Source organism: Eumetopias jubatus, unplaced genomic scaffold, assembly GCF_037043125.1.
Source record: "Eumetopias jubatus isolate StellerSeaLion01/CBP00866 unplaced genomic scaffold, mEumJub1_p1.0 scaffold_10, whole genome shotgun sequence".
In the NCBI taxonomy this organism is placed as follows: domain Eukaryota; kingdom Metazoa; phylum Chordata; class Mammalia; order Carnivora; family Otariidae; genus Eumetopias; species Eumetopias jubatus.
Window position 1 is genome coordinate 48,894,121 of NW_028274816.1, and position 24,924 is coordinate 48,919,044.

At 37.4% G+C, this 24,924-nt stretch overlaps 1 protein-coding gene and 2 long non-coding RNA genes across 4 annotated transcripts in view; 1 reads left to right on the forward strand and 2 right to left on the reverse strand.

Moving 5' to 3' along the window:
* LOC148163201 (uncharacterized) overlaps positions 1–5,299 on the reverse strand; it is a 71,372-nt gene extending 66,073 nt beyond the window's left edge. Inside the window, exon 1 of the long non-coding RNA XR_015769384.1 lies at positions 5,110–5,299. This is a non-coding gene — a long non-coding RNA (uncharacterized LOC148163201). The remainder of the gene's footprint in view (positions 1–5,109) is intronic.
* ZNF260 (zinc finger protein 260) lies at positions 4,976–23,529 on the forward strand. The gene is made up of 3 exons (XM_028090719.2): positions 4,976–5,367; positions 8,002–8,214; positions 17,241–23,529. The coding sequence occupies exon 3, from the start codon at positions 17,703–17,705 to the stop codon at positions 18,939–18,941; it is 1,239 nt and encodes a 412-aa protein (XP_027946520.1). The 5' UTR covers positions 4,976–5,367; positions 8,002–8,214; positions 17,241–17,702; the 3' UTR covers positions 18,942–23,529.
* Positions 6,310–24,924, reverse strand: part of LOC148163203 (uncharacterized) — a 38,024-nt gene continuing 19,409 nt past the window's right edge. For both annotated transcript variants that reach the window (XR_015769383.1, XR_015769382.1), the window contains exons 2-4: positions 16,866–16,959; positions 10,401–10,626; positions 6,310–10,233 (exon numbers count right to left, since the gene is read on the reverse strand). This is a non-coding gene — a long non-coding RNA (uncharacterized LOC148163203). The remainder of the gene's footprint in view (positions 10,234–10,400; positions 10,627–16,865; positions 16,960–24,924) is intronic.

A 24,924-nucleotide genomic window follows, 5' to 3' on the forward strand; every position in this document is an offset into this window, starting at 1 on the left:
CACAACACTATGAAACTAGAAGTCAACCACATGAAAAAACATGGAAAGACCACAAATACATAAAGGCTAAATAACATGCTATTAAACAATGAATGGGTCAACCAGGATATAAAAGAAGAAATAAAATACATGGAAGCAAATGGAAATGAAAGTACAATGGTTCAAAACTTTAGGATGCAGCAAAAGTGGTTCTAAGAGGGAAGTTTATACCAATACAGGCCTACTTCAAGAAGAAAAATCTCAAATAACATGACCTTAGAAGCTAACATAACCTAAAGGAGCTAGATAAAGAATAAATAAAACCCAAAACCAGCAGAAGGAAGGAAATAATAAAGATTAGAGCAGAAATAAATGGTATAGGAACTAAAAACAAAAAACAGTAGAACAGATCAATGAAACCAGGAGCTGGTTCTTTGAAAATATCAATAAAATTGATAAACCTTTAGCCAGATTTATCAAGAAAAAAAAAGAAAGGACCAAATAAGTAAAAACACAAATGAGAGAGGAAAACTAACAAGCAACACCACAGAAATGCAAGAGAATATTATGAAAAAATATATGCCAACAAATTGCACACCCTAAAAGAAATGGATAAATTCCTAGAAACATAACCTACCAAAACTGATGCAGGAAGAAAATTTGAACAGACCAATTACAGCAATGAAACTGAATCAATAATCAAAAAGCTTCCAACAAACAAAAGTCCAGGACCAGAGGGCTTCACAGGCAAATTCTACCAAACACTTAAAAAAGATTTAATACCTATTCTTCTCAAACTATTAAAAAAAAAAAAAAAAAAAGGAAAACTTCCAAATTCATTCCATGAGGCCAGCATCATTAATACCAAAACCAGATAAAGACAGCGCGAAGAAAGGGAACTACAGACCAATATCTCTGGTGAACACAGATGCAAAAATCTTCAACAAAATACTAGCAAACCGAATCCAACAATACATTAAAAAAATCATTCACCATAATGAAGGGGGATTTATTCCTGGGTTGCAAGGGTGGTTCAATATTTGCAAATGATACCTGACACACCACATCAATAAGAGAAAGGATAAGAACAATAACCATGTCAATATATGCAGAAAAAACACTTGACAAAGTACAATACCCATTCATGATAAAAACCCTCAACAAAGTAGTGTTAGAACATACCTCAACATAATAAAGGCCAAATATGGAAAACCCACAGCTAACATCATCCTCAATGAAGAACAACTGAGAGCCTTTCCCCTAAAGTCTGGAATAAGACAAGGATGTCCACTGTCACCACTTTTATTCAACAAAGTAATTGAAGTCCTAGCCACAGCAATCAGACAAGAAGAAATAAAAGTCATCCTGGGGCGCCTGGGTGGTTCTGTCATTGAGCATCTGCCTTCGGCTCAGGTCATGATCCTGGGGTCCTGGGATCGGGCCCCACATCAGGCTCCCTGCTCGACGGGAAGCCTGCTTCTCCCTCTCCCACTCCCCCTACTTGTGTTCCCTCTCTCACTGTATCTCTGTTAAATAAATAAAATCTTAAAAAGAAAAGAAATAAAAGGCATCCAAATCAGTAAGGAAGAAGTACAACTTTCGGTATTTGCAGATGACAGGATACAATACATAGAAAACCCAACACACTCCATCAAAAAACTGCTAGAACTGATAAATGAATTCAGTAAAGTGTCAGGATACAAAATACACCTACAAAAATATGTTGCATTTCTACCCACCAATAATGAAGCACCAAAAAGAGAAAATAAGAAAACAATCTCATTTACAATTGCACCAAAAATAATAAGATTCCTAAGAATAAACCTAACCAAAGAGGTGAAAGACCTAAACTCTGAAAACTACAAAACACTGGTGAAAGAAATTGAAAACAAGAAAAGAAATGGAAAGAAATTCCATGCTCATGGATTGGAAGAACAAATATTTTTAAAATGTCTATACTACCCAAAGTATGCAATCCCTATCAAAATACCAACAGCATTTTTTACAGAAGTAGAACAAACAATCCTAAAATTTGTAAGGAACCACAAAGAACCCTGAATAGCCAAAGCAATCTTGATAAAGAAAAACAAAGCTGGAGGCATTACAATTCCTGACTTCACATTATATTACAAAGCTGTAGTAATCAAAACAGTATGGTACTGGCACAAAAATAGACATATAGATCAATGGAACAGAAAACCCAGAAATGAACCCACAACTAAATGGTAAATTAATCTTTGACAAAGCAGGAAAGAATATCCAATGGGAAAAAGAGTCTCTTCAACAAACAGTATTGGGAAAACTGAACAGCAACATGAAACTGGACCACTTTCTTGCATCATACACAAAAATAAATTCAAAATGGATTAAAGACCTAAATGTGAGACCTAAAACCATAAAAATCATAGAAAAGAACACAGGCCGTAATTCCTCAAACATTGGCCAAAGCAACTTTTTTCTAGATAGGTATCCTGAGGCAAGGGAAACAAAAGCAAAAATAAACTATCGGGATTACGTCAAAATACAAAGCTTCTACACAGTGAAGGAGACAGTTAACAAAACCAAAGGGCAGCCTATGGAATGGGAGAAGATAACTACAAATGACATATCCAATAAAGGGTTAATATCCAAACCATATAAAGAACTTATAAAACTCAAAATGTAAAAAACAAATAATCTAATTAAAAAGTGAGCAGAAGAACATGAACAGACATTTCTCCAAAGACATACAGACGGCCAACAGACACATGAAAGGATGTTCAACACCACATCAGGGAAATACAAATCAAAACTACAACGAGATCTCACCTCACACCTGACAGAATGGCTAAAATCTACAACATAAAAAATAATAGGTGTTGGTGAGGATGTGGAGAAAAAGGAACCCTTGTGCACTGTCGGTGGGAATGCAAACTGGTGCAGCCACTGTGGAAAACAGTACGGAGTTTCCTCGAAAAATTAAAAATAGAACCATCCTACTATCTGATCTCACAATCACACTACTGGATATTTACCCAAAGAATACAAAAACACTAATTCAAAGGGATACATGGACCTCTATGTTTATCATTATTTACAATAGCCAAGATATGAAAGCAGCCCAAGTGTCCATTAATTGTGAATGGATAAAGAAGTGTGGTGTGTGTGTGTGTGTGTGTGTGTATGAAATACTATTCAGCCACAAAAAAGAATGAAATCTTCCCATTTGCAAGGACATGGATAGTGCTAGAGAGTATAATGCTAAGTGAAATAAGTCATAGACAAATACCATATGATTTCACTCATATGTGGAGTTTAAAAAACAAAATAAACGAGCAAAGGGGGAAAACAAAGACAAACCAAGAAACAGACATTTAACTATAGAGAACTGATGGTTACCAGAGAATAGGTGGATTGAGGGGAGAAGGGGAGGATGGGTGAAACAGGTGATGGGAATTAAGGAGTGCACTTGAGATAAGCACCCTCAGGTGATTAAAATAAAAACATTCTCAAAGAATTTAATTATGTGATAAGATACGGTATCACTTAAATGAAAATATGTATATATTTGTGTATATAAATCTACATTTTTATATATGTATATAAGTAAAACCAACATACCCAGCACTCAATATAAAATGTACTATTTGTGGAGGCCTGGGTGGCTCAGTCGGCTAAGCGACCAACTCTTGGTTTCCCTCAGGTCTTGATCTCACGGTCGTTGATCCAACCTGGCCTCCTGCTCCAAGCAAAGAGGAGAGTGGGCTTGAGATTCTCTTCCTCTCCCTCTGCCTGTCCCCCTCCCGTTTAGGCTTTGCATGCGCTCTCTCTCAAATACATAAATCTTTTAAAATAAACAAATAAATAAAATGTACTATTTTCTATATTAATAAAAAACTGGGAGTGCAAGGAAGATATTTTCTAAGAGAAACAGTAGGTTCCAGGTTACTTGATGGGTCTTTGTTAGGCGTTCGCCAAGAAAGAAAAAAGATCAAATTTGAAAAAATAAAGCATTTCGGAGACAAAGAGAAAATACTAAGTCACCTTAAACATTACTTTTAATTGTCACAACAATTATTTCCTCCTCCAACGGAGACCTTTTTTGGAGAAGTATAGAGACGGGGAAGGAGACAACAGGCCATTCTTTGGACCCCGATGAGAAAGTCAACTGGCTCCACCTGCCACACACGACCCTCGCCATCAGAGACCAGAGCTTCCAAATCAATCTTCAGGGTCAGAGAGAAGAGTCAAGGCTTTTACCGTCAAGGGGCAGAGCTGTCTTGTCTTGTGCTCCCATATATGATTGTGTGTGACACAGTCAACAACACAATCTCCCCAAATCCACACAGTGCTGCACAGTCTCACACCCACTACTAGACACAAAGTCACACCCTCCCTACCCTTCCCACACAGTGCTCCACAGTCACAATACCCACGGCGGCTCAGTCACAAAGCTCCCTATACTAGCATACAAAGTGGAATACCAGGTCACAGTCACAACCGCATACCCACTACAGGGACACAGTCACAGGTAACCCCCCCCCCAGTGTTACACACGGTCACACATGAACAATCATACCATGGGGACTCACAGTGCTATAAGCTAATCCACACCCGCACACACGGTATCACACACGTTCACAATCACACATACATCACTTGACAGTCACAAAATTTCACCACCGCCCCTCCTCAGCCCCTTCTACCCGAACAGACTTAATATTCAGTTTCCGTCCCGACCCCGGGACTTTTTTCAACCTCGGGGTCCTCTGAAACGTGTCAGTAGGCGGAGCGCGCTGCTGAGAGACCACCACTCGCGGCTAAATAGAGCTCAGCTCAAAGCCGCCCGCCTCACTGTGGGGAGGAGCGGCGGACACGATGCCTGCTGGGAAATGTAGTTAAGCTCCGCGGTAGTGATGGAAAAGATGGCGCCCGGCTTGAGCCCTGTCCTCCCCCGGCCCACCCTGAGGCACGAACTGTGCCCCGAAATGTTTCGGCGCTCCAGGGGTAGGTAGCCTTACACCTTGGCCCCTACTTGGAGTAAGCCCGGCATGCTTGAACTGAGTTTATTATAACCAAAGGCACACCACTGCCCTCTCCGAAAGGCAGAGTTAACACAGGAAAGATTAAACTGAGACTCGGACTACTTACACTCCTCCCCCAACCAGGGAGACGGTCCCACAAACTCTGGCGCAGGAAAGAAAGCGCGAAAAGCGGACTTCAACCCCCTGAAACTTATGGGAAATGTAGTCCGCAGTCAGAAAAGTGGAGGACCGGCCAATACCGACAGATTCTGTCCGGTACTGAGCCCGGCTTGGCGGAGCCCAGGAGACCTCTGGGAGTGCTAGCCAGCCCAAGGAGTGCGCAGGCGCAGACTTTCTGGCTCGCCATAGTCGTCTTTGTCTGCGGGTGAGTGTGGTTTCGGCCTCGCAAGGCACAGATCTGGGCGTGGGACCTGGGGTTCTGGGCTCAGAATCCGGTCAGGGAAGCTGTAGGGGAGGATTCTTAGAGCCTGCGACAGGGCTGGGGAGGCTGACGGGGACGAATCGCTTTCTGTGACGTGCAGTGTTCAAAGCCTGTGCGGATGGGGGCAGGGGTACAAGGAGGAAACTGGGGCGAGTTCGCAGGTGGGTGACGGAGGGTGTGAAAGGGTTGTAGAGATACAACTTGCGTGAGAATTGCGTGGTTCCAAGTTTGTGAGGATGGGTGGCATGGTGAGCTTTATGGGGTAGTAACCTCAATCTCACGTTTCTAAAATAATGATAATAAAGATGCATCTTTCTGGAGTATCCGTTTTTCTGAAGGAAAGGAAAATGGCTAAGACGAGAGATAAGTAATTTTTAAAGCGATTTTTATATAAAGGCAGACTGATTGTGGAGTTTATTTCCGAAAAACTTGTTATTGGATTACTAGACTCCCCCTGTGTATTGACTTTTCGTAATTCTTTGGAGGAACTTTGGTGAGCACCTTTGAGAAGCCCTTGACTAAGGAGGAGCTTTAAGAGCTAGTTTCCACTAGTGTAGACAGCACAGAATTGTGGAGGATATTGTCCTGTCTTTGGTGCAGAGATAGCAAGTAACTGATTTGAGACTCCCTTGTTTCTAAACGACGTGGCAGTGACTCGTAATTTGACCAGGTTTTCCCCAGACCAAATGGCATTTGTAAATGTAGTGAAACAAATTGTCTTCTATCTAAAACGACACTTTCTTCCAGTATTCTATCACACTTAACATAATTTTCAATAAAATGAAAAGGTACCACGGTACAAAAAATTCATATACACAAATAATAGCTTTGGTATATACAAAAAATAATCAGTAACAGTTATGACTACTTTATTTACAACAGCGACAAATCAGACAAAACACCTTGGGGTAAACAAGAAATGTATAAAATCTATATAACACTAAATTCTTTAGTTAACAAGATGCAAAAGAAGACTTGAACAAATGGAAATATATGTCATATCTTAGATTTAAAAAGTCTGCAAGGTATTTTGTGAAGAAAGCTAAGTGCCTGTTTGGTAATACCTAATATACCACTTTTTTAGTAAGTGGGAATAAGAATGTATATTTGTAGGTGCATAAAGAAACTTGAAGTTTACACAGAAAATAAAAAGGTTGATGAGGAGGGAGATGTAACAGCTAGGGCAGGGGTAAGAATCACATTTTTGCTTCCCTGGTTGTAGATTTCCATTTTTAACTGGGATGGGGAAATTAATGTCTTTGTTCACTCCATTACTTTTTAGATGTTTAGCACTGCCTCACTCTTGAATGTTTCCTTGACTTCCATTATACTACTTTCATTTGTATAATTCTAGTCAAAACCAAGAAATAATCCTCCCCCACCAAAAAGCTCCATTAGTGACTTATGTTTCTGTTTTCCCCTTAACTATTAGTGTTCCTAAGTTTCTCACTTTGATTATATATATATATAATATGTATTTATATATAAATACATATCTCTAAGAACAAAATTCCATTGCTGTGGCTTCACCTGACAGGTGACTAACAAATGTCCATTCCTATTTGAGCCATGTCCTGAACTACTGATTCACATATCCAAATGCATAATGGACTGCCCCACCTTGAGGTTGCAGTCAGGAACTTCAAACTCTAAATTTATGCCCACAATGTTAGTACTGTTATCCTGTTTCCTGTGGTTTGCCTCCATCCATTTCCCCTTTGATTACCTGTTTTGTCAGTTCATAACACTGTCCATCCAGATTTGAAGCCTCTTATATCTGAGTAAGGGAAGAGCTTCTCAGTAAGTTTGACTCTTACCTGTCACACCACATTACAAATTGGAGGCCTAGATTTCTTAATTACACATAATAAATGATAAATATGTATGTTTGCTGAATCAGTGAATGACCATATAATTATATGGCATTTAAAATATTTCATTTCTCCTAGAGTAACATAACCTAGGTAAAATATTAGGCTGCTAAAAATGTTTAGGAATGCTGACCATGACGAATACATGAATAACATCCTTTACATTTTATCCATATCATTTAAGGTTGGTGACTTCAGATTTATGAGGAAAGTGTTTTTATAGGGGAAAATGACATTCAGAATTGTGACTCTTCAGTCAGGAGCAAGGCCACATGTACCTGTTCAGGTTGTGATTCAGTAGAACTCTAACAACTCAGTCTTGTAATTTTTCTCTATCACCTAAATCCTGAAAATGACGTTACCCATTTCTGAAATGTGTGGAGCCTTTTTTTTTTAAGACTTATTTATTTGAGAGAGAGAGTGTGTGCACACACAAGCAGGGGGGAAGGGCAGAGGGAGAAGGAGAAGCAGGCTCCCCGAAGAGCAGGGAGCCCTATGTGGGACTCAATCCCAGGACCCTCAGATCATGACCTGAGCCGAAGGCAGACTCTTGACCAACTGAGCCACCCAGGTGCCCCTGTGTAGAGCCTTTAAATGGCATAATGGGTTTGGCTTGGGATGCAGAGTATAAATCCATGTGCTCACGTGTATGCATGTGTACCAGCTTCTAAGCCAAAGGGTCATCATTACTTTGTTTTTTTCACAGGCCAGGTTCCTTGTACATCCACAGGAACTGCACTTGCCTTGTCCTTCAAAACCTCCCAGGAGTCCTATAGCCTCAACCTGAATTATGGGATGCTGCTTTGACCCTCAACAGTAACGTCCAAGTCCTGTGTCACTGTTTAGAAGTTTAAGGCACCAGTTTAACAAGAAGATCAGTGGATGACTGAGAGAGAAATGTAAAGGAGGTGCTATCTAGGTGAGTAAGAAAGAACCCAGCAGGTATTAATGGGATAAAGGCTCATTACAGTTACTCAACCCACAACCTCTGAAAATTTTTTGAGGCAGTTGTCTTATCAGCCCTTGTCTTTTGGAGTAACAATTGCTGGAAATTCTTTAGATACCCAAATAACATTTCCAGATAATCTTGCTTGATCAGTGCTTTTTTTTCCTCAGATTTTGGGGGACTGGTTGCCCCTCTAACCTCTCTTCTGGATGTCACCCTCTTCATTTGTAGTCTCAGTTTGATAAATTTTATGATGTACATGTGTTCTCCCTTTCACTAACATTCTCCATTTTTTATTTCCCCCTAGATGTCTAGACTTCTTCCCTTAAGCATTCATTCATCTTGCCAAGGATTACAAGATCTCTAGTCTTTCAAATCTTAGCATATAGATTCTTTTCTTTAAAATTGAACTTTCTGGGGATGCCTGGGTGGCTTAGGCGATTAATCATCTGACTCTTGATTTCGGCTCAGGTCATGATCTCAGGGTCATGGGATAGGGCCAGCATCGGACTCCACGCTGGGCATGGAGCTTGCTTGGGAGGGATTCTCTCTCCCTCCCCCTCTCCGATACCCTGCTTGCACTCTCTCTCTCAAAAAAAATTTTTCTAATAAAATTTAACTTTCTATCATTTCTCCCCACTTCCATTGTTATATATCTGAGTTGAATTTTATTTTCCCCCTTATCCTTATTTCTTATTCTCTTCCTACCTCCAACTATCATAGCACAACATTTCTCCCCCTCTTGCTTTTTAACAATATAGCATGCTTGGAAATTTGTCCTGGCTTCCTACGAGTTCACCTCTCTGTTACTTTTAAAAAGAAATAATACTATTCTCTTTAAAATCCAATACATGCACTTAATAGAAAAGTAAAATAATGGGTATGTCTTCTCAATCCTGGCCCTCACTTCTCCATTTCTGTTCCCCAGAAGCAGCCACTGTTAACTGTGCATTCTTCTAAATATTTTTATGAGTATACAAGGAGGCTTTCAAGCAGAACAATGACATGATTTAACTGTGACAAGAATAAACACCTGTTGCTGTGTTGAGAGGAGTTATAAAGAGGCAAAGGCGAAGGTAGGAAGAAGAGTGAGGAGCCTATTAAATATCCAGTCAAGACAAGATGTGGCTTACACTTTGGTTGTCCTCGTGAGGATTATGAGAAATGGCCAGATGCTAACCATATTTTGAAGATAAAGCCAACAGGACATGGAGATGTAATAGGTGTGTGATCTGGGAGACAGTTGTTCAATGCTTGAGCAACTGGAAAAATAAGGTTGCTATTTAACGAGATGAGAAGAATTTGGGGGGAGTTGATTTGGGAGAACGAGAGTTTTGTCTGGGGCAGGGTAAATTATTAGACATCCAAGTGCAGATTTTGAGTAGCAAGTGGCTATGTGAATCACTTGGGGAAAGAGGTCCAGGCTAGTGATTAAATATTTTCCAAAAATATTGCATCATAATGCACAAATGTCAAGCAAATTCTTAACTGTATTCTGTGGAAATGGTGACCTGTTAGAGCAGGGTTTGGCAAACTACAGCCTAGTACGTGTTTTTCTGAAGAGTTTTACTGAAACATGGCCACCTACAGTGCATCTTGTCCATTCATTTTCTTATTATCTGTGGCTGCTTTCATGCTACAAATGCCTGAGTTGAGCAGGCATCTGCAGATACATGATGTTATAAAGCATGAGACACGACTAAAAAGTATATCAGTCATGGTAAAGCTAAGTGACTATAATAAACCCAAAATGTACTGCTTTAAGGAATATAAGAATTGATTTCCTGGTCCTATAACAGTTAATGTGGGGAGTAGTGAAGAGCTGCATGGTTGCTTTGGTCTTTGTGGTCCTTTAAGGATCCAGATTTCTTCCAGGTTGTCTCTTTCATTATTCAGTTGTGGTTGAACCTGGATCAGCAGTGCATTTCTGGTTCCAGCCAGGTGGAGGAGGGAGAAATCACCACGGTAGGACAAGAAGTCAATAAACTTTTTCTGTAAAGGTCCAGATAGTAAATACATAAGGCTTTGTAGACCATACAACTACTCAAGTCAGACATTATAGCACAAAAGTAGTTTGCTTAGCATGAGACTATCTTGATTTCTATTTTGAAAATATTTTTTAAACCACAAGTTAAATGCTATTGAAAGAACCACTTTACCTGATTTTCAGATGACGTTGCCTAGTTCAGTTCAGAATTTTACAGGAGGGCCACCTGGGTGGGTCGGTCAGTTAAGTGTCTGACTCTTGATGTTGGCTCAGGTCTTGATCTCGTGGTGGTAAGTTTGAGCATCGGGCTCCACACTCAGTGAAGAGTCTGCTTGAGATTCTCTCTCTCTCTTTCCCCCCCAGCTCTCTCTCTGTCTTGCTCTCTAAAATAAATAAATCTTTAAAAAAAATTTACAGTATGAAAAATTCAATTCTGATAAATATGTATGAAGTATGTTGATGTCATCCCTATAAAAATACAAGGATTTTTAATTACCAACGAGATGTCATTTCTGTGTTTTCCTTTTTTTAAGATTTTATTTATGTGAGAGAGATAGAGCGTATGAGTGAGGGGAGGAAAAGAAGGGAAGGGAGAGGAACAAGCAGACTGCACTTGAGCACAGAGCCCCATGCAGGGCTCGATCCCAGGACCCGGAGATCATGACCTGAGCTGAAACCAAGAGTCAGACCCACATCTGACTGAGCCACCCAGGTGCCCCTGTGTTTTCTTTTACTAGGACTATAGTGGGTTGAGCCTTGATCTGTTCTGCATCATTCTTTGACAAATATAATGAATTGGAATTTTGAAGTAAATGCTATTACTGTAATTTGTAAAACTTTAGTAAAATCCACATGTTGAGCCATCTATGCCTTGGGCTTTGGGGTGATAAAATACTTTAACATTGTCTCTTTTTTTTCTATGTTTACTTTTCTGTTTAGGATTTCTGTCTTTTCTGGTCTCAGTTTTCATAGGTTATATTTGGTTTTCAAATTTATTTGCATGGGGTTGAGCAAATAATCTACAGTCCTTTTCTATCTATGGTTATTTCCAAATAATAACTTTTTTAAAAGTTTTGTAATTTTGCTTTTATTCCTCTTTAGTTTTTACCTAGGAATCAACTTATGAATTTATTATTTTTTTTCTGTTTGTAATAATTAATTTATCTTTACTAATTTTTCTGTTTTTCTTTTTATTATTTATTTTTTAGAGAGAGAGTGAGAGAGCATGTGGTGGGAGGGGCATAGAGAGAGGGGGAGAGAATCCCAAGCAGGCTCCTTGCTCAGTGCAGAGCCCAATGCAGGGCTCAATCTCATGACCTTGAGATCATGACCTGAGCTGAAATCAAGAGTCAGACACAACTGACTGAGCCACCCAATTTTTGTTTTTCTTATATTTACTTTTCCTTATTGTAATTCCTTAGTTTGAACACTTACTTTGTTGTTCTTTGTTTTTAAAATAATATAAACATTTATGTTAAAACTTATACATTTTCTCAAATGTATTCTATGGGCTCTGATATATATTTTTTTTCTGAATTTTTCTGAATATTCTGCAATTTAATTTTCTCTTTGACCAAAGTGTTTGTTGAAGCCAGTACATTTTGAAATTTACAAGTGAAAATTTGTTTTTCTATTGTAATTTTTTTTACTCAAGTATTTTGTCTGTCCTTTTCCACATTGTGGAATATTTGAAGTTTTATAGGCATTATAAGGGCTGATTTTAAGAATGTTCTGTGAGCCTTTAAAAAGGTAGTTTTAAAACTGATTAGCTCTGGGGCGCCTGGGTGGCTCAGTCATTAAGTGTCTGCCTTCGGCTCAGGTCATGATCCCAGGGTCCTGGGATCGAGCCCCACATGGGGCTCCCTGCTTGGCAGGAAGCCTGCTTCTCCCTCTCCCACTGCCCCTGCTTGTGTTCCCTCTCTTGCTGTCTGTCAAATATATAAAAAAAATCTTTAAAAAAAAACAACTGATTAGCTCTATGTTATAAATTAGTACATGTTTTTATTTAATGTTCCTATTTTTAGTGTATTCTATTTTATGGATTTGGTGCTTGAGGAAAGGTAGTCTTCTCAGTTACTAACGTCTTGGATTTCTGTGGTTTATGTATTCATGATTATCTTCTTTTATCTTTATTCTTTATTTTCAGCATTTCTGATGTCGTTTTAGATTGTATCTTGTATGTATAGAGTTTAGGTGCCTTTGTTCTATCAGTTGTTAAACCTTAGCATGTGTCAAAATCATCTGGAGGGCTTTTTAAATACAGATTACTGGGCCTTACTGGCAGATTTTCTGATTCAGGAGTTATGTGTTGGAGCCTGAGAATTTTCTGTATGAGTCTGTTTTAGTCTTTTTCTTTTAATAGTTCTTTTTATTTTAGTTGTATTTATTGAGAGGAACAATATGGTTAGTATTGGTTCTCATATTTAATATTATACATTGTTTTAAATTTGACCTCATCTTTTTTATCCTTTACTGTAGGATTTTTGATTTCCTTGTCTTGGGTATATATGTCTTTCCTTCAAAAAATTTGGAAAGCTTATTATATTATTTTATTCTCTTGGTTGCCTTTATATTCATAACTTTTAGTCTTCATCCTTCATTGCTTTAGTCCCCACTAAGTAGTGATGTGTATTTTATACATTAGTATGTTTTCAGTCTCCCTCCTCTCTTTACCACACAGTTGGTGATTGCGATTATTATTCCAGTTTTAAATAGGATCAGCTGCATCCTTTGTACCTCCCCCTTCATATATATGAAATTATTTGCGTCTTTGCCTTTGATTGTGCAGTAATCGATCTATCAAAGTCCATTGTTTACCCTTGAGCTTCATTTTTATTAAAATGTATCTTCGTTATCACTTTTAGCTCAGTCTCTCTAATCTCTCTACTCCCATACCATATTATGTCTTCCAGAACAACACGGATCCTAAGTATATAGTCTCTTATATTTTTATTTTTCACTTTCATGTTTAAGACCTACATTGGAGCTCACTGAAAGGCCAGTATTTTACCCTTTGGATCTGCAGTGTTGAACACAAGCAAGATGATTATTAAATAATTAGTGATTATTGTAGAGCTTCAAGTGTGGATTTACATTTTCAGCTTTATTGAGGAATAATTTACATAAATTAAAAGTCACTCCCCCTTTCAGTATATTATTTGATAAATTTGGTAATTGTATATAGGCATAAAACGTACACCAAAACAAACATACAAAACAGATTCATTGTGCCCTTTTGCAGTTGAACCACGCCCCTCCCCCATCCCTGGTGATCACTAATTGACTTTATGTACTATAGCTTGCTGTTCCTAGAATTTCATATAAATATAGTCATGTACTGCATAATCTTTAGCATTTAATTTCTTTGACTTAGTTTTACATTTTTGAAATTAATTCATGTGGTATAGATTAGTATTTCATTCCTTTTTATTGCTGACTATTACTATAAGTATGGACATAATTTGTTCACTAGTTGATAGACATTTAGATTATTTCCATTTTGGGCCATTATGAATAATGCTATTATGAACATTCATATACTAAGTCTTTGTGTGAACATACATATTCATTTTTCTTAAATAAATGACTGGGAGTGGGACTGCTGCCTAGAATATTAAGTGTATATTTAACTACAAAATACTCTCAGATTGTATTCCAAAGTAGTAGAACCATTTTTCATCCCCAGCTACTACTCCCATCATTGAGAGTTATAGTTGCTTCACATTCTCACATTTGGATTGGCCGTTGTTTTACCTTTAGCCATTTAGTGGATGTGTAATGTATCTCACTGGGGGGTTGTTTTTTGTTTTTGTTTTAAGATTTTATTTATTTAAGAGAGAGAGAATGAACAGGCAGGAGAGGCAGAGGGAGAAGCAGACTCCCCGCTGAGCAAGGAGCCCAATGTGGGACTCGATCCCAGGACCCTGAGGTCATGACCTGAGCCAAAGGCAGATGCTCAACCAACTGAGCCACCCAGGTGCCCCTCACTGGGATTTTAATATGCATTTCTGATCCCTAGTTAAGATGAATGTCTAATGTACTTATTGGCCATTCATATGTCTGATTTTGTGAAATGTCTGTTCTAGTCTTTTACCCATTTTAAAAACTAGATTATCTTTTTGAGTTTTAGGAGTTCTGTGTATTTTGGGTATGAGCCCTTTATCAGTTTCTGCCAGTCTGGCTTTTCTTTTTGTTAAGTGTGTTTTTGAAGGGCATTAGCTTTTAATTTTGATGAAGTCTACCATTTTTTCTTTTTATCTTAATAGTTTTAACACTTATGTTGAAGTCTTTGATTCAGTTTAAGTAAGTTTTTGCATATGGCATACAGTAAAGTTTGAGGGCTTTTGTTTTCTAATTATGTAAATTATAGCATTGATATGAGTGACAGCATATTACTAGAGTTAATTCTTGCAGTGATTTATAAGAAAATCAGGAGGGGCACCTGGCTGGCTCAGTCTTAGAGCATGGGACTTTCATCTCAGGTTTGTAAGTTTGAGCCCCAGGTTGGGTGCAGAGATTACTTAAAAATAACATCTTTAAAAAAGAAAGTAAGAAAATGAGGATAAAATTTTAAGAGGGACAAGACAGATCAGGATCACATTGAAGATTTCCAGTTAGTGGGCAGGAAGCAATTATAAAAGAAAGAATTCAGAGGGGGTACAAGAAAAGAGCTCTTCACAAAAGAAGAACTTTGGTGCCACTTATTTCAGGCATAATGAAAGGAAAACGAATGAAAACTGAAATGGATGGCAATGGCAGTTTCTGTATCTAGAAATAATAGTATCAATAATCAAAACACTGCAGTAAATCAGATTTCAAAGCAAAAATGGCTGTTTTCTTGCCTATTTTCCTTTTTTCATTAAATCTGTGTACTTTGCTGTTTAGCCATGTGAAACTCAATTGCAACCAGATAAAAGTGAAATAGGATTATAGTTATGCTTGCTCCATCCTTCCTCACCCACAGTTCCTACTCCACATAGGCAACTACTTGCAACTCATTTAACTGAGTCTACTGATATTTATTCCCACATTTTATACAGCTATTTTACCTACTTTTGATTTAACCATTTTAAAACAGTATCACCTTGGGAGCACCTACCTGGCTTAGTTGGTAGAACATGCAGCTCTTGATCTCAGGGTTGTAAGTTTGAGCCCCACATTGGGTGTAGAGATTACTTAAAAATAAAATCTTTTACAGGCACCTGCATGGTGCAGTTGGTTAAGCGTCCAACTCTTGGGTTTCAGCTCAGGTGGGGATCTCAGGGTTCTGAGATCAAGCCCCCTGTTGAGCTCTGCACTCAGCGTAGAGTCTGCTTAAGATTCTCTTCTCCCCCTGTTCTAACAAAATCTTTTAAAATACATCATTTATATATGTAGTCAGATTGTTAACATGCAGGGATCCAGAAAATTTCCTGCATTCATTTTGCTTTGTGTTTTCTCTGGAACTCCTTTAGGAAATGTTGAACCTCCTAGATGCCTCCACTAACCCAGGAATTTTCCAATCATTATTTCTTTCTCCCTTCGTTCTTTCCATTCTTCCCTTTTTTATTCTGGGAGATTTCCTGGAATTTTTCCCCCCAAACTATTGAATTTTTGAGGTCAACATTATATTGTTTATTTGCAAAAAGCACTTCTTTATAGAACCCTGTTAATATTTCAGTGCTATACAACCTCTTAGCTTTCTGTAATACTAATTATAGTATTGTATATGTGTTCTTTTGTTCCTTTGTTTTTTTCCTATTTGTTTTGATCTGTCTTTCACCTCAGGGCTTTCATCAAATTTTTTGATCTTTAATGTTATATTAATATTTAACATTGAACTACCTGAATCATTACTGTAATCTATGTGCATGGTTGGGGCTTGTAGAATAATGGGCTTCACTGTGCACCATTCAGTCAGATATCTAGGTGTTTCTTTTATATGACTCTATATGTTAGTATCTATAAATGTTCTCATGGTCTTCTCATTTTTTCAGAAAAGAACCCTTCCATTGTCTGACACCAGCAACCACCAGCATTTCTAACAAGCAGCAGTAGAAAGGGGTTGGGACCCTAGTCTGCATATGAACTTTTACTTATTACCTTCTTTTTAATATGTTACTCTAATCTTCTTTGCCTATCATCACTAAATTTGGAGCCTCCCAGTTATACCATCAGCTGCTGCTTTTGTAATCATTTTTATAAATCTCACCTTCCACTCTCACCCAGTCTCTCCAGTTATAGAGCCTTTGTGTTGACAGCTGTGTCACAAATTACCTTGCTTCTAGGTGGCATCCTCTTCTGCTGGCTTTTTATTTAAGTCATTCGATTCTGCTGTTAATTTATAGTTCTTTATTTGCTTTCCTTTCAGAATTTCCTGAAACTTTTCATCCACTGGTGTCTCCTCTACCTCTTAATGTTTATAAGTATATGTCCTTCATCCTCTTACTGTCATTTTAATGGAGTTTCAGAAAGAGATAGAATCTTACTTAACCACACTTCCTTTTTAATAATTCTTCTATTCATTTTTTTCCCCCTTCATCCTAGGCTCTCCCAGTTTTGTTTTTGTCCTTTCATCCTGTTTGTCACCTGTTCTTTATGTTTTATTTTACTTATTTATAGTGTACAAAGTTACATTTAAAAGCAGTTGAAGGGGTACCTCAGTGGCTCAGTCAGTTAAGTGTCCAACTCTTGATCTCAGCTCAGGTCTTGATCCCAGGGTTGTGAGTTCAAGCCCCACATTGGGCCCCATGCTATTTAAAAAAAAAACAGAAAAAAAGTAATAATAAAAGCAGTTTAAGCTACATGTACCTGTGAATGTTATTTGTATTTAAGCTTTCTTTTATACTGGTAGACTAGGTTTGAAATAAAGAGTCTATTTTACAATACCATATTTCTGATATTTTATTAATAATACTGGGAAAAATCACAAGTACAGTGATGTTGATGATGATGACAGCTACTTTATTGGATTTTTACTACTATGGCATGTTATTAGCTCTTTTCAATGATTTTTTTTTTAATTCCCTTTTAGAAAAGGTCTGGGAAATTTATAAATAGATAAAGACACAACATGGAAGACATGTGAGTTAAGTCTCCTTCTCCATGAAAATACAGCTCAGAAAAAACTCAGAAAACCTGGTAACAGAAAAGTATTTCCTCTGAACACAGACACTGATTAAGACTATATTTCTATGTATGGGACTCAGTTTAAGGGAATTTAGGACATAATTTATACTTAAATATAAGAGAAGCTGTCTAAGAAAGAACCATTACCATTAAGAATACAATGATGTCTTATATTTCATCCCAATCTGTAATTGTCTAATCTCAGTATAAGCAATGTAAAGTCTTTCATCATAAATTCAACTTCATTAGATACCTGAGGATTAATGTTGAAGAGAAACCATACGAATTTCATGAATGTGGAAAAGCTTTTATCTATGTCACATGTCAAGAGATACTGAGGAATTCTTGTTGGAAAAAATATCTGTGCATGATAAGAATGTTGGAAAGCCTTCAGCCTGAAGCAGATCTCCTTCAGCATGACCAGATTCATAGTAGAGAGAAACCTCATGAATGCAATGAATGTGGAAAAACCTTTAGCCTGAAGCAAAACCTCATAGAGCATAAGAAAATGCATACTGGAGAAAAATCACATGAATGTACTGAATGTGGTAAAGTATTCTCTCGAGTCTCATCCCTTACTCTACATTTGAGAAGTCATACAGGAAAGAAACCATATAAATGTAATAAATGTGGAAAAGCCTTCAGCCAGAAAAGAAACTTCCTTTCTCATCAGAAACATCATACCGGAGAGAAACTTTATGAATATGGGAAAGCTTCTATTCAGATGCCAGGCCTCATTAAACACCAGAGAAATAATACTGGAAACAAACCCTATGCATGTAAGGAATGTGGAAAGGCCTTCAATGGCAAATCATATCTCACTGAGCATGAGAAAATTCATACGGGAGAGAAACCATTTGAATGTAATCAATGTGGAAGAGCCTTCAGCCAGAAGCAATACCTCATTAAACATCAGAATATCCACAGTGGAAAGAAACCCTTTAAATGTAATGAATGTGGAAAAGCCTTTAGCCAGAAGGAAAACCTCATTATCCATCAAAGAATACATACTGGAGAGAAACCTTATGAATGCAAAGGGTGTGGGAAAGCTTTCATTCAGAAGTCAAGCCTCATTAGACACCAGAGAAGTCATACAGGAGAGAAACCCTATATATGTAAAGAATGTGGGAAAGCCTTCAGTGGCAAATCAAATCTCACTGAGCATGAGAAAATTCATATTGGAGAGAAACCCTATAAATGTAATGAATGTGGAACAATCTTTAGGCAGAAGCAATACCTCATTAAACATCACAATATTCATACAGGAGAGAAACCCTATGAATGTAATAAATGTGGAAAAGCCTTCTCTCGAATCACATCACTCATTGTACATGTGAGAATTCATACGGGTGATAAACCTTATGAATGTAAAATATGTGGGAAAGCCTTCTGTCAAAGCTCATCTCTTACTGTTCATATGAGAAGCCATACAGGTGAGAAGCCCTATGGTTGTAATGAATGTGGGAAAGCCTTCTCTCAGTTCTCAACTCTTGCTCTACACATGAGAATCCATACTGGAGAAAAACCTTATCAGTGTAGTGAATGTGGGAAAGCTTTTAGCCAGAAGTCACATCATATTAGACACCAGAGAATTCATACTCACTAAAGCTCTATGAATGCCTTGAATTTAGGAAAACTTTCATCAGAACTCACACTTTAATGGTATACTGAAAATTCATTTTATAATAAAGTGACATGAATGTGGAAAATACTTCAACAACTCAAAACTTAAATACTAACAATTTTAATAAGTATCATAGATAGTATCATGAAAACCTGTACTCCCAGAACTCCCACAACAAACATTGTTAATGATATACTTTTAGGAGCATTCTCATCGATGTAAGGATCCAGTCATGAACACTAATCAGCATGGTTCTGGAAGGCCTACCTGATGCATTAAGAGGTATAAAGATTTGACATTAAGAGACAAAACTGTCATTTAAAAAATGTTTCGCTATATATGTAATCAAAATTATTTGTTCTTGATTCATTTGTAGAAATCAGATTGGAACAGAATATTGTATTCAGAAACATGCATGCCTTTTTGGGGAATTGTTAATTGATAGAGGTGGTATCACAGGTTGGTAGAGAAATGAAATCATGGATGATTCAAAAATGGTCTCAGGGTAACTGACTCTTCATGTGGAAAAATATTAGATCTCTGCTGTAGTAATACATTAAAGTATTTATTATGAAATCCAAATGTATTGAAGACTAGAATGCAAAAAGCAAAATTTAGTAATATAAGAATTTTATAGGAGAGTGTTTTTAAAACCTTGGGGTAGGAGGGAATTTCTAAAATAGATTCCAGGATACTCACTCTTGAGTATACATGCATATCCCCAAGAAACTGATACATGTACCTAGGGAGTCATGTATCTTTATGTTCATTGAAGCATGAATTACATTAGCAATGGCTGTTGCTTGTGAAATGGATAATAAAATGTGATATAGGCACACAGTAGAATGTTCTCTAGTAGTGAAGTATAACAGGTGATATATATATAAATATAGTAACAGAGAAAGACCTGAAAAGTCATGTAGAGTAAAAACAATGAAGGGATAAATATAATCATAACTGTGAATATTAAGTCAACACTAACAAACACTAGTATTAAGCACTGATTATGGATAAACATTTTTATGTAAAACTGAAGAATGGATTGTTAAGATACACAATTTCCAAAGGTGGTTGCCTCTAGAAAGAACGGTAGTGGAAAAGAAATGGGACCAAGCATGGTAGTTAAAGGATACTTCAGTTTTGTATCTAAACACCTATCATAAAAAGAAATAAAGATTCCAAGTAAATATGACAAAATGTTCGTTACCTCTGGGTTGTGGTAGTATATGTGTTCTATTGTTTGTGCTATTTCTGAAAATTAAAAAAGATAAAGAGTAGGAAAGCTGTACATGGAGTACATGTAATAACAGACTCACAATCCCAGAAACTAATATTTTATAGGAAATATTTCTAAAATCATATCTTTACTATAAGTCATTTTTTAAAATTGGGATGGTAGCTTAATTTAAATTTACTCTTGCATGTGACATCACTAATCTGTTTGATCTCTACTTAGAAGTTATAGCATTTGATTGTGCAGCAGGTTGGTATTGTATACATTTAAGGATCATACCATACCATTTAATAATACACGGACAGACTTGATATTAAGAATTGGTTTCTACTGAAACATTTATCAGAAACTTTAAAAGTCCATATAACCAGTATTGGCATTAAGGATTTGGTATTTTAAAATGAGGAAACCAGGTTACCCTTAATTTTTAAATATGCCACTGAGTAAAATGTCAACTCTTGCATTTCACCTTCAGTTTTAACCTCAAGACATTTTTTTTCTCTATTCTGCCAAATATACTCAACCAACCCCCCCTGTTTGTTTCTTTGGGGAAAATGGTGCTAAAAAGGAGATCAGAGACCTAAACAATATTCTTTTATTTGAAGCAAATCTTTTTGAGGATTTTTGTTTACTTGGTCCCTTTCCACAACAACTTGACATATAAAAAGTTGTTAGTGTTCTTTTTGAATAGTGATAAAAATGTGCATCCAACATTTAAACCTTAGGCATATTTCAAATATATCAATTTCTTTTAAATTCAAAATAATGAAACGCTAATAGAACCATACTACTATACTGCTTGTTAATGGTTTTGAAGGTTAGTCTTGAGATAAGATTATAAATGTCAGGGATTGATTTCCTGGGGTAATATACCCAAATAACATGTATATCTACAAGAGTCTAAATTATCCTCTATTTTCTTCCATTCCTCATTAAGCACTCCCTCGTATTTCTTAAGTGTTTTGCTTGCCTTTGAGCTTGTGCAGCTTTGAAGTCACCAGAACAACTAAGAACTCTCAATTCAGACCAAACTAGGAGGATTACCTTTTGGTGCCTGTAGTTGGCTAGGGCCAAGGTGCAACAACAATAAATAGGATATCACAAAGAGTAAGGTGAGTAATATCTGAGTACTATCACAGATATTTTGACATTTGACTATAAATAGTGTCAAATTTACTCTGACATCCCCCCATTAATTCGACTTTTTGCTAGTTATTTGCCACTACAAACAATACTACAGTAAACACTCTTAAAATCAGACCTTAAATTTCAGATGTTTTTATTTCTAGGGGATAGGTTACAGGCAAGAGAGTGTTAGATCAAAGGACATATGCCATTATTTTATTGTAATAGATGCTGTCAGTCATTTTCAAAAACACAACTTTCCTCTAACCCTGCAACAGATGGTAACATACTACTTAAATTCACGTTTGTCTGATGAGTGTAACCACTTGCTCCTAGCTTCTTTGTAAATTTTCATATTGTTAGCTCATTTTGAAGTCCTCTTTATGTATTAGACATTAGGAATTTGTCTGATTTTTGTCATAAAAAATGATTTTTCCATAAAAATACCCTAAATTTCTCTGTAACTAGATATGTATTAATTTTTTCTAAGCTGATGGATTGGTTAAGAAGATATTTTAATCTCTAGATTGTAGATTTCTTAGGTTTTCTTGCAAGTTGTTTAATGTTTGCATTTTTCAATATGTAAATATTAGTCCATTTAGAACTTAATTTTTAATGTCATATGAAATGAGGATTCCTTGTTATTTTCTTCCAGGTGGGTTTCCAGTTATACAAGCACAATTTGTTAAAATAACCCATCTATTCAGCAGCCAGTCACACAGTTCTGACACCAACTTGTGGTGTCCACCAGCAGCAATCAAAGATTTGAACCAGCAATCAAAAAAAAAAAAAAACAGAACAGGCTTTAACAAAGTTTATTATTAGCCTTCCCTGACACACACACACACACAAACCAAACTACAAAAAACAAAATCGCCTTCACAATACTACAACTGCCCAAGCAAGCACAGCTTCCAGGGCCTCTGCCCTGCTCAGGGGAGAGGAGGTCAGCACGGGTGTGGTTCACCTAAGCACTGGGAAACAACATTCTCATCCAGGATGTCTTATGATAACCCAGTACTGCAACTGCATGGTGTGCCCCCATGCAGCACACCCAGTTGTAAGACTGATACCCACTTAAGCACAGGGAAGCTGCTACCTTGGTTTCCCAAGACTTACGATGCCTTAGTCACATAGGCTGTCGGTGTCTACATGCCAAGTGACAGCACCCCCTATCCCCATCCAGGTACAGGATACACATGAGGAATCTACAGTAGTATTTTCATCAAGGAAACTGGTAGAAAATCAAATCTAAGGTCATCTTTCCAGACATGGGTCAGGGGGAGAGTCCTATTCTTAATTCTTTACCAATACCATCCTTTCCTGTTCAACTGAAACTCAGCTATGTAATCCTTTAACCACGTGATTTTTTCCTCATTCAAGTGAAACTGCCTTGTACTTTCATTTATACCAAGACCTACTTTCTGTATTCTCTTCTTTCACTAATCTATTTTTCTACTTCTATACTAATACCATATTAATTGATAAATTGATTTAACATTAGCCTTATTGTATTTTGATACTGCATAATAGACCAACTCCTCCTTGCTGTTTTTCATAGTTTTATTGGCTATTCTAAGTTAATTTTCTTCCTATATAAATGAAGACTGTTCTCAAAATACAAAACCCTTTGATATTCTAGTTGGAACTGCATTAAATTTATATATTTATTTTGGGAGAAATGACTTTTTTTTTACTTTAAGTCTTTCTGACCCAAATCATAGTGTGCCTTTGCATTTGTTCAGACTGTAATCATGTCTTTGAGCATGAGGGTCCTAAACAAAGTAATTTGAATGCCATCCCTGCTTAATATATTTTGAAAAGTTTGTCAGTTCGGTGAATGAGGAGAATCCCTATTATGAACTAAACGTTTGTAGTCTACTCAGAATTCATACTTTGAAGCCCTGATCCCCAATGTGATGGTATTTGGAGATGGGGCTATAAGGAAGTAATTAGGTTTAGATTAGGTCATGAGGGTGGGACACTCATGATGGGAACAGTACCCATATGTAGAGGTGGAAGAGAGAGACTGTAAGAAGAGATTTCTTTCCCAAGTGTATACACTGCGGAAAGGTCATGTGAGTGTAGCACAGGTAAGAAAGCAGCTGTCTACACCAGGAATTGGACCTTCACCAGGATTTGCCAGCACTTTGATGTTGGGATTTCCCAGCCTCTAGAACTGTAAGAAATAAATGTCTGCTATTTAAACCACCCAGTCTGTGGTATTTTGTTATAATGCCTGAGCTAAGACAATCCCTTTTCTGCTTAATTCTCCTGTGCTCCTCATACGTAAGACAAAAGCACTTTTAATTAGGAGAGTAAAATCCCAACTACATTATTAATAAGGTCTGTAATTTTTAGCAATTTATAAAACTTCCCCCACCTTATTCATTTAAAAATAAAAATTGTTGGAACAGGAAAAGTGAAAAATATAGTTCCTGGGGTGTCATCTTGAAAATGTTGAACTAGGAATCCCCAAGCTATCATTCCCCTACAAAAACTGGAAAAAAAAAACCCAAAAACTTCCTGAACCAACTTTGTAGTACCTCTAGAAAACAGTTGTTTATAGAAACAAGCAAATGCCCAAACAAGTCAAACACCATCTTCAAATGTTAGTAATCTTCTGTGTCATTTTTATTCTTGCCCCAAATCTCCCTGGTGTGGTACTGATATAGTCTTGAGCAGGTGGCAACCCAGTTTCCCCCCTCAAACTGGAGGAAGCAGAATGGACCATGTTTGCAAATTATTGTATACATCCGTTCTAACCAGTCTTGAGGATACATGAAGGAATGATGCAAGCATCATCTGTTTCACATTACTCAATGCAGATGGGAAAAGAAGCAGGCACTGCTCATAAAACCTACAAGGTGTACTACAAATCCAAAGTCTGAGTGTTAAGATTGGGGAAGTGGAAACGTATAGTCAGGGAGCAGGGTGAGGGTCAGTGGATGGAAAAATTCCAAGAGGAAACACCAGGGGTAAGGGTCTTACCCCTGGCTAAACCAACCAAAGAGGATTCCTGCTGAAGGCAGGCCAGCATGATCTCACACAGCACCTGGGAGAAGGTGGAGGATGAGGAACCTGATCAGATATCAAGGGTGATCACGTATTAAGGGTAGAGGGTTCTAGTTAAACTGACTGAGGATTCTTACTAAATCTTGATTTTATAAATAAGTGCACAGATAGGTCTAGAAGGTTCAGGAGTCTAAAGTTTGGTCAAAGAATCTGTCACTGAATTGGCACTTGGGCAAAACAAGACCTCGGGGTTATTTTTACTAATGTGCTAGTGACCCATTTCAGAGACTTCTGGAGACAAACTATACATGCCCATTAGCAGTTAAAAAGGATGTCCTGGGGGTGCCTGGGTGGCTCAGTCGGCTAAGTGTCTGCCTTTAGCTCAGGTCATGATCCTGGGGAGTCTACTTCTCCCTCTCCCCACCCCCCACTCATGCTCTATCTCCCTCTCTCTCTCAAATAAATAATCTTTAAAAACAAGACAAAACAAAACAAGAAACAAAAGGATGTCCTAGGTAGCAATAGTATGGATGCACTGATCTCAAGAAGATGCAGGCAAAACTATACTAATAAACTATTAAACTATTGATT

Bases quoted from the DNA above. Each gene is read 5' to 3' on its own strand.
- ZNF260 (XM_028090719.2), top strand. From the start codon at position 17,703: ATGATAAGAATGTTGGAAAGCCTTCAGCCTGAAGCAGATCTCCTTCAG.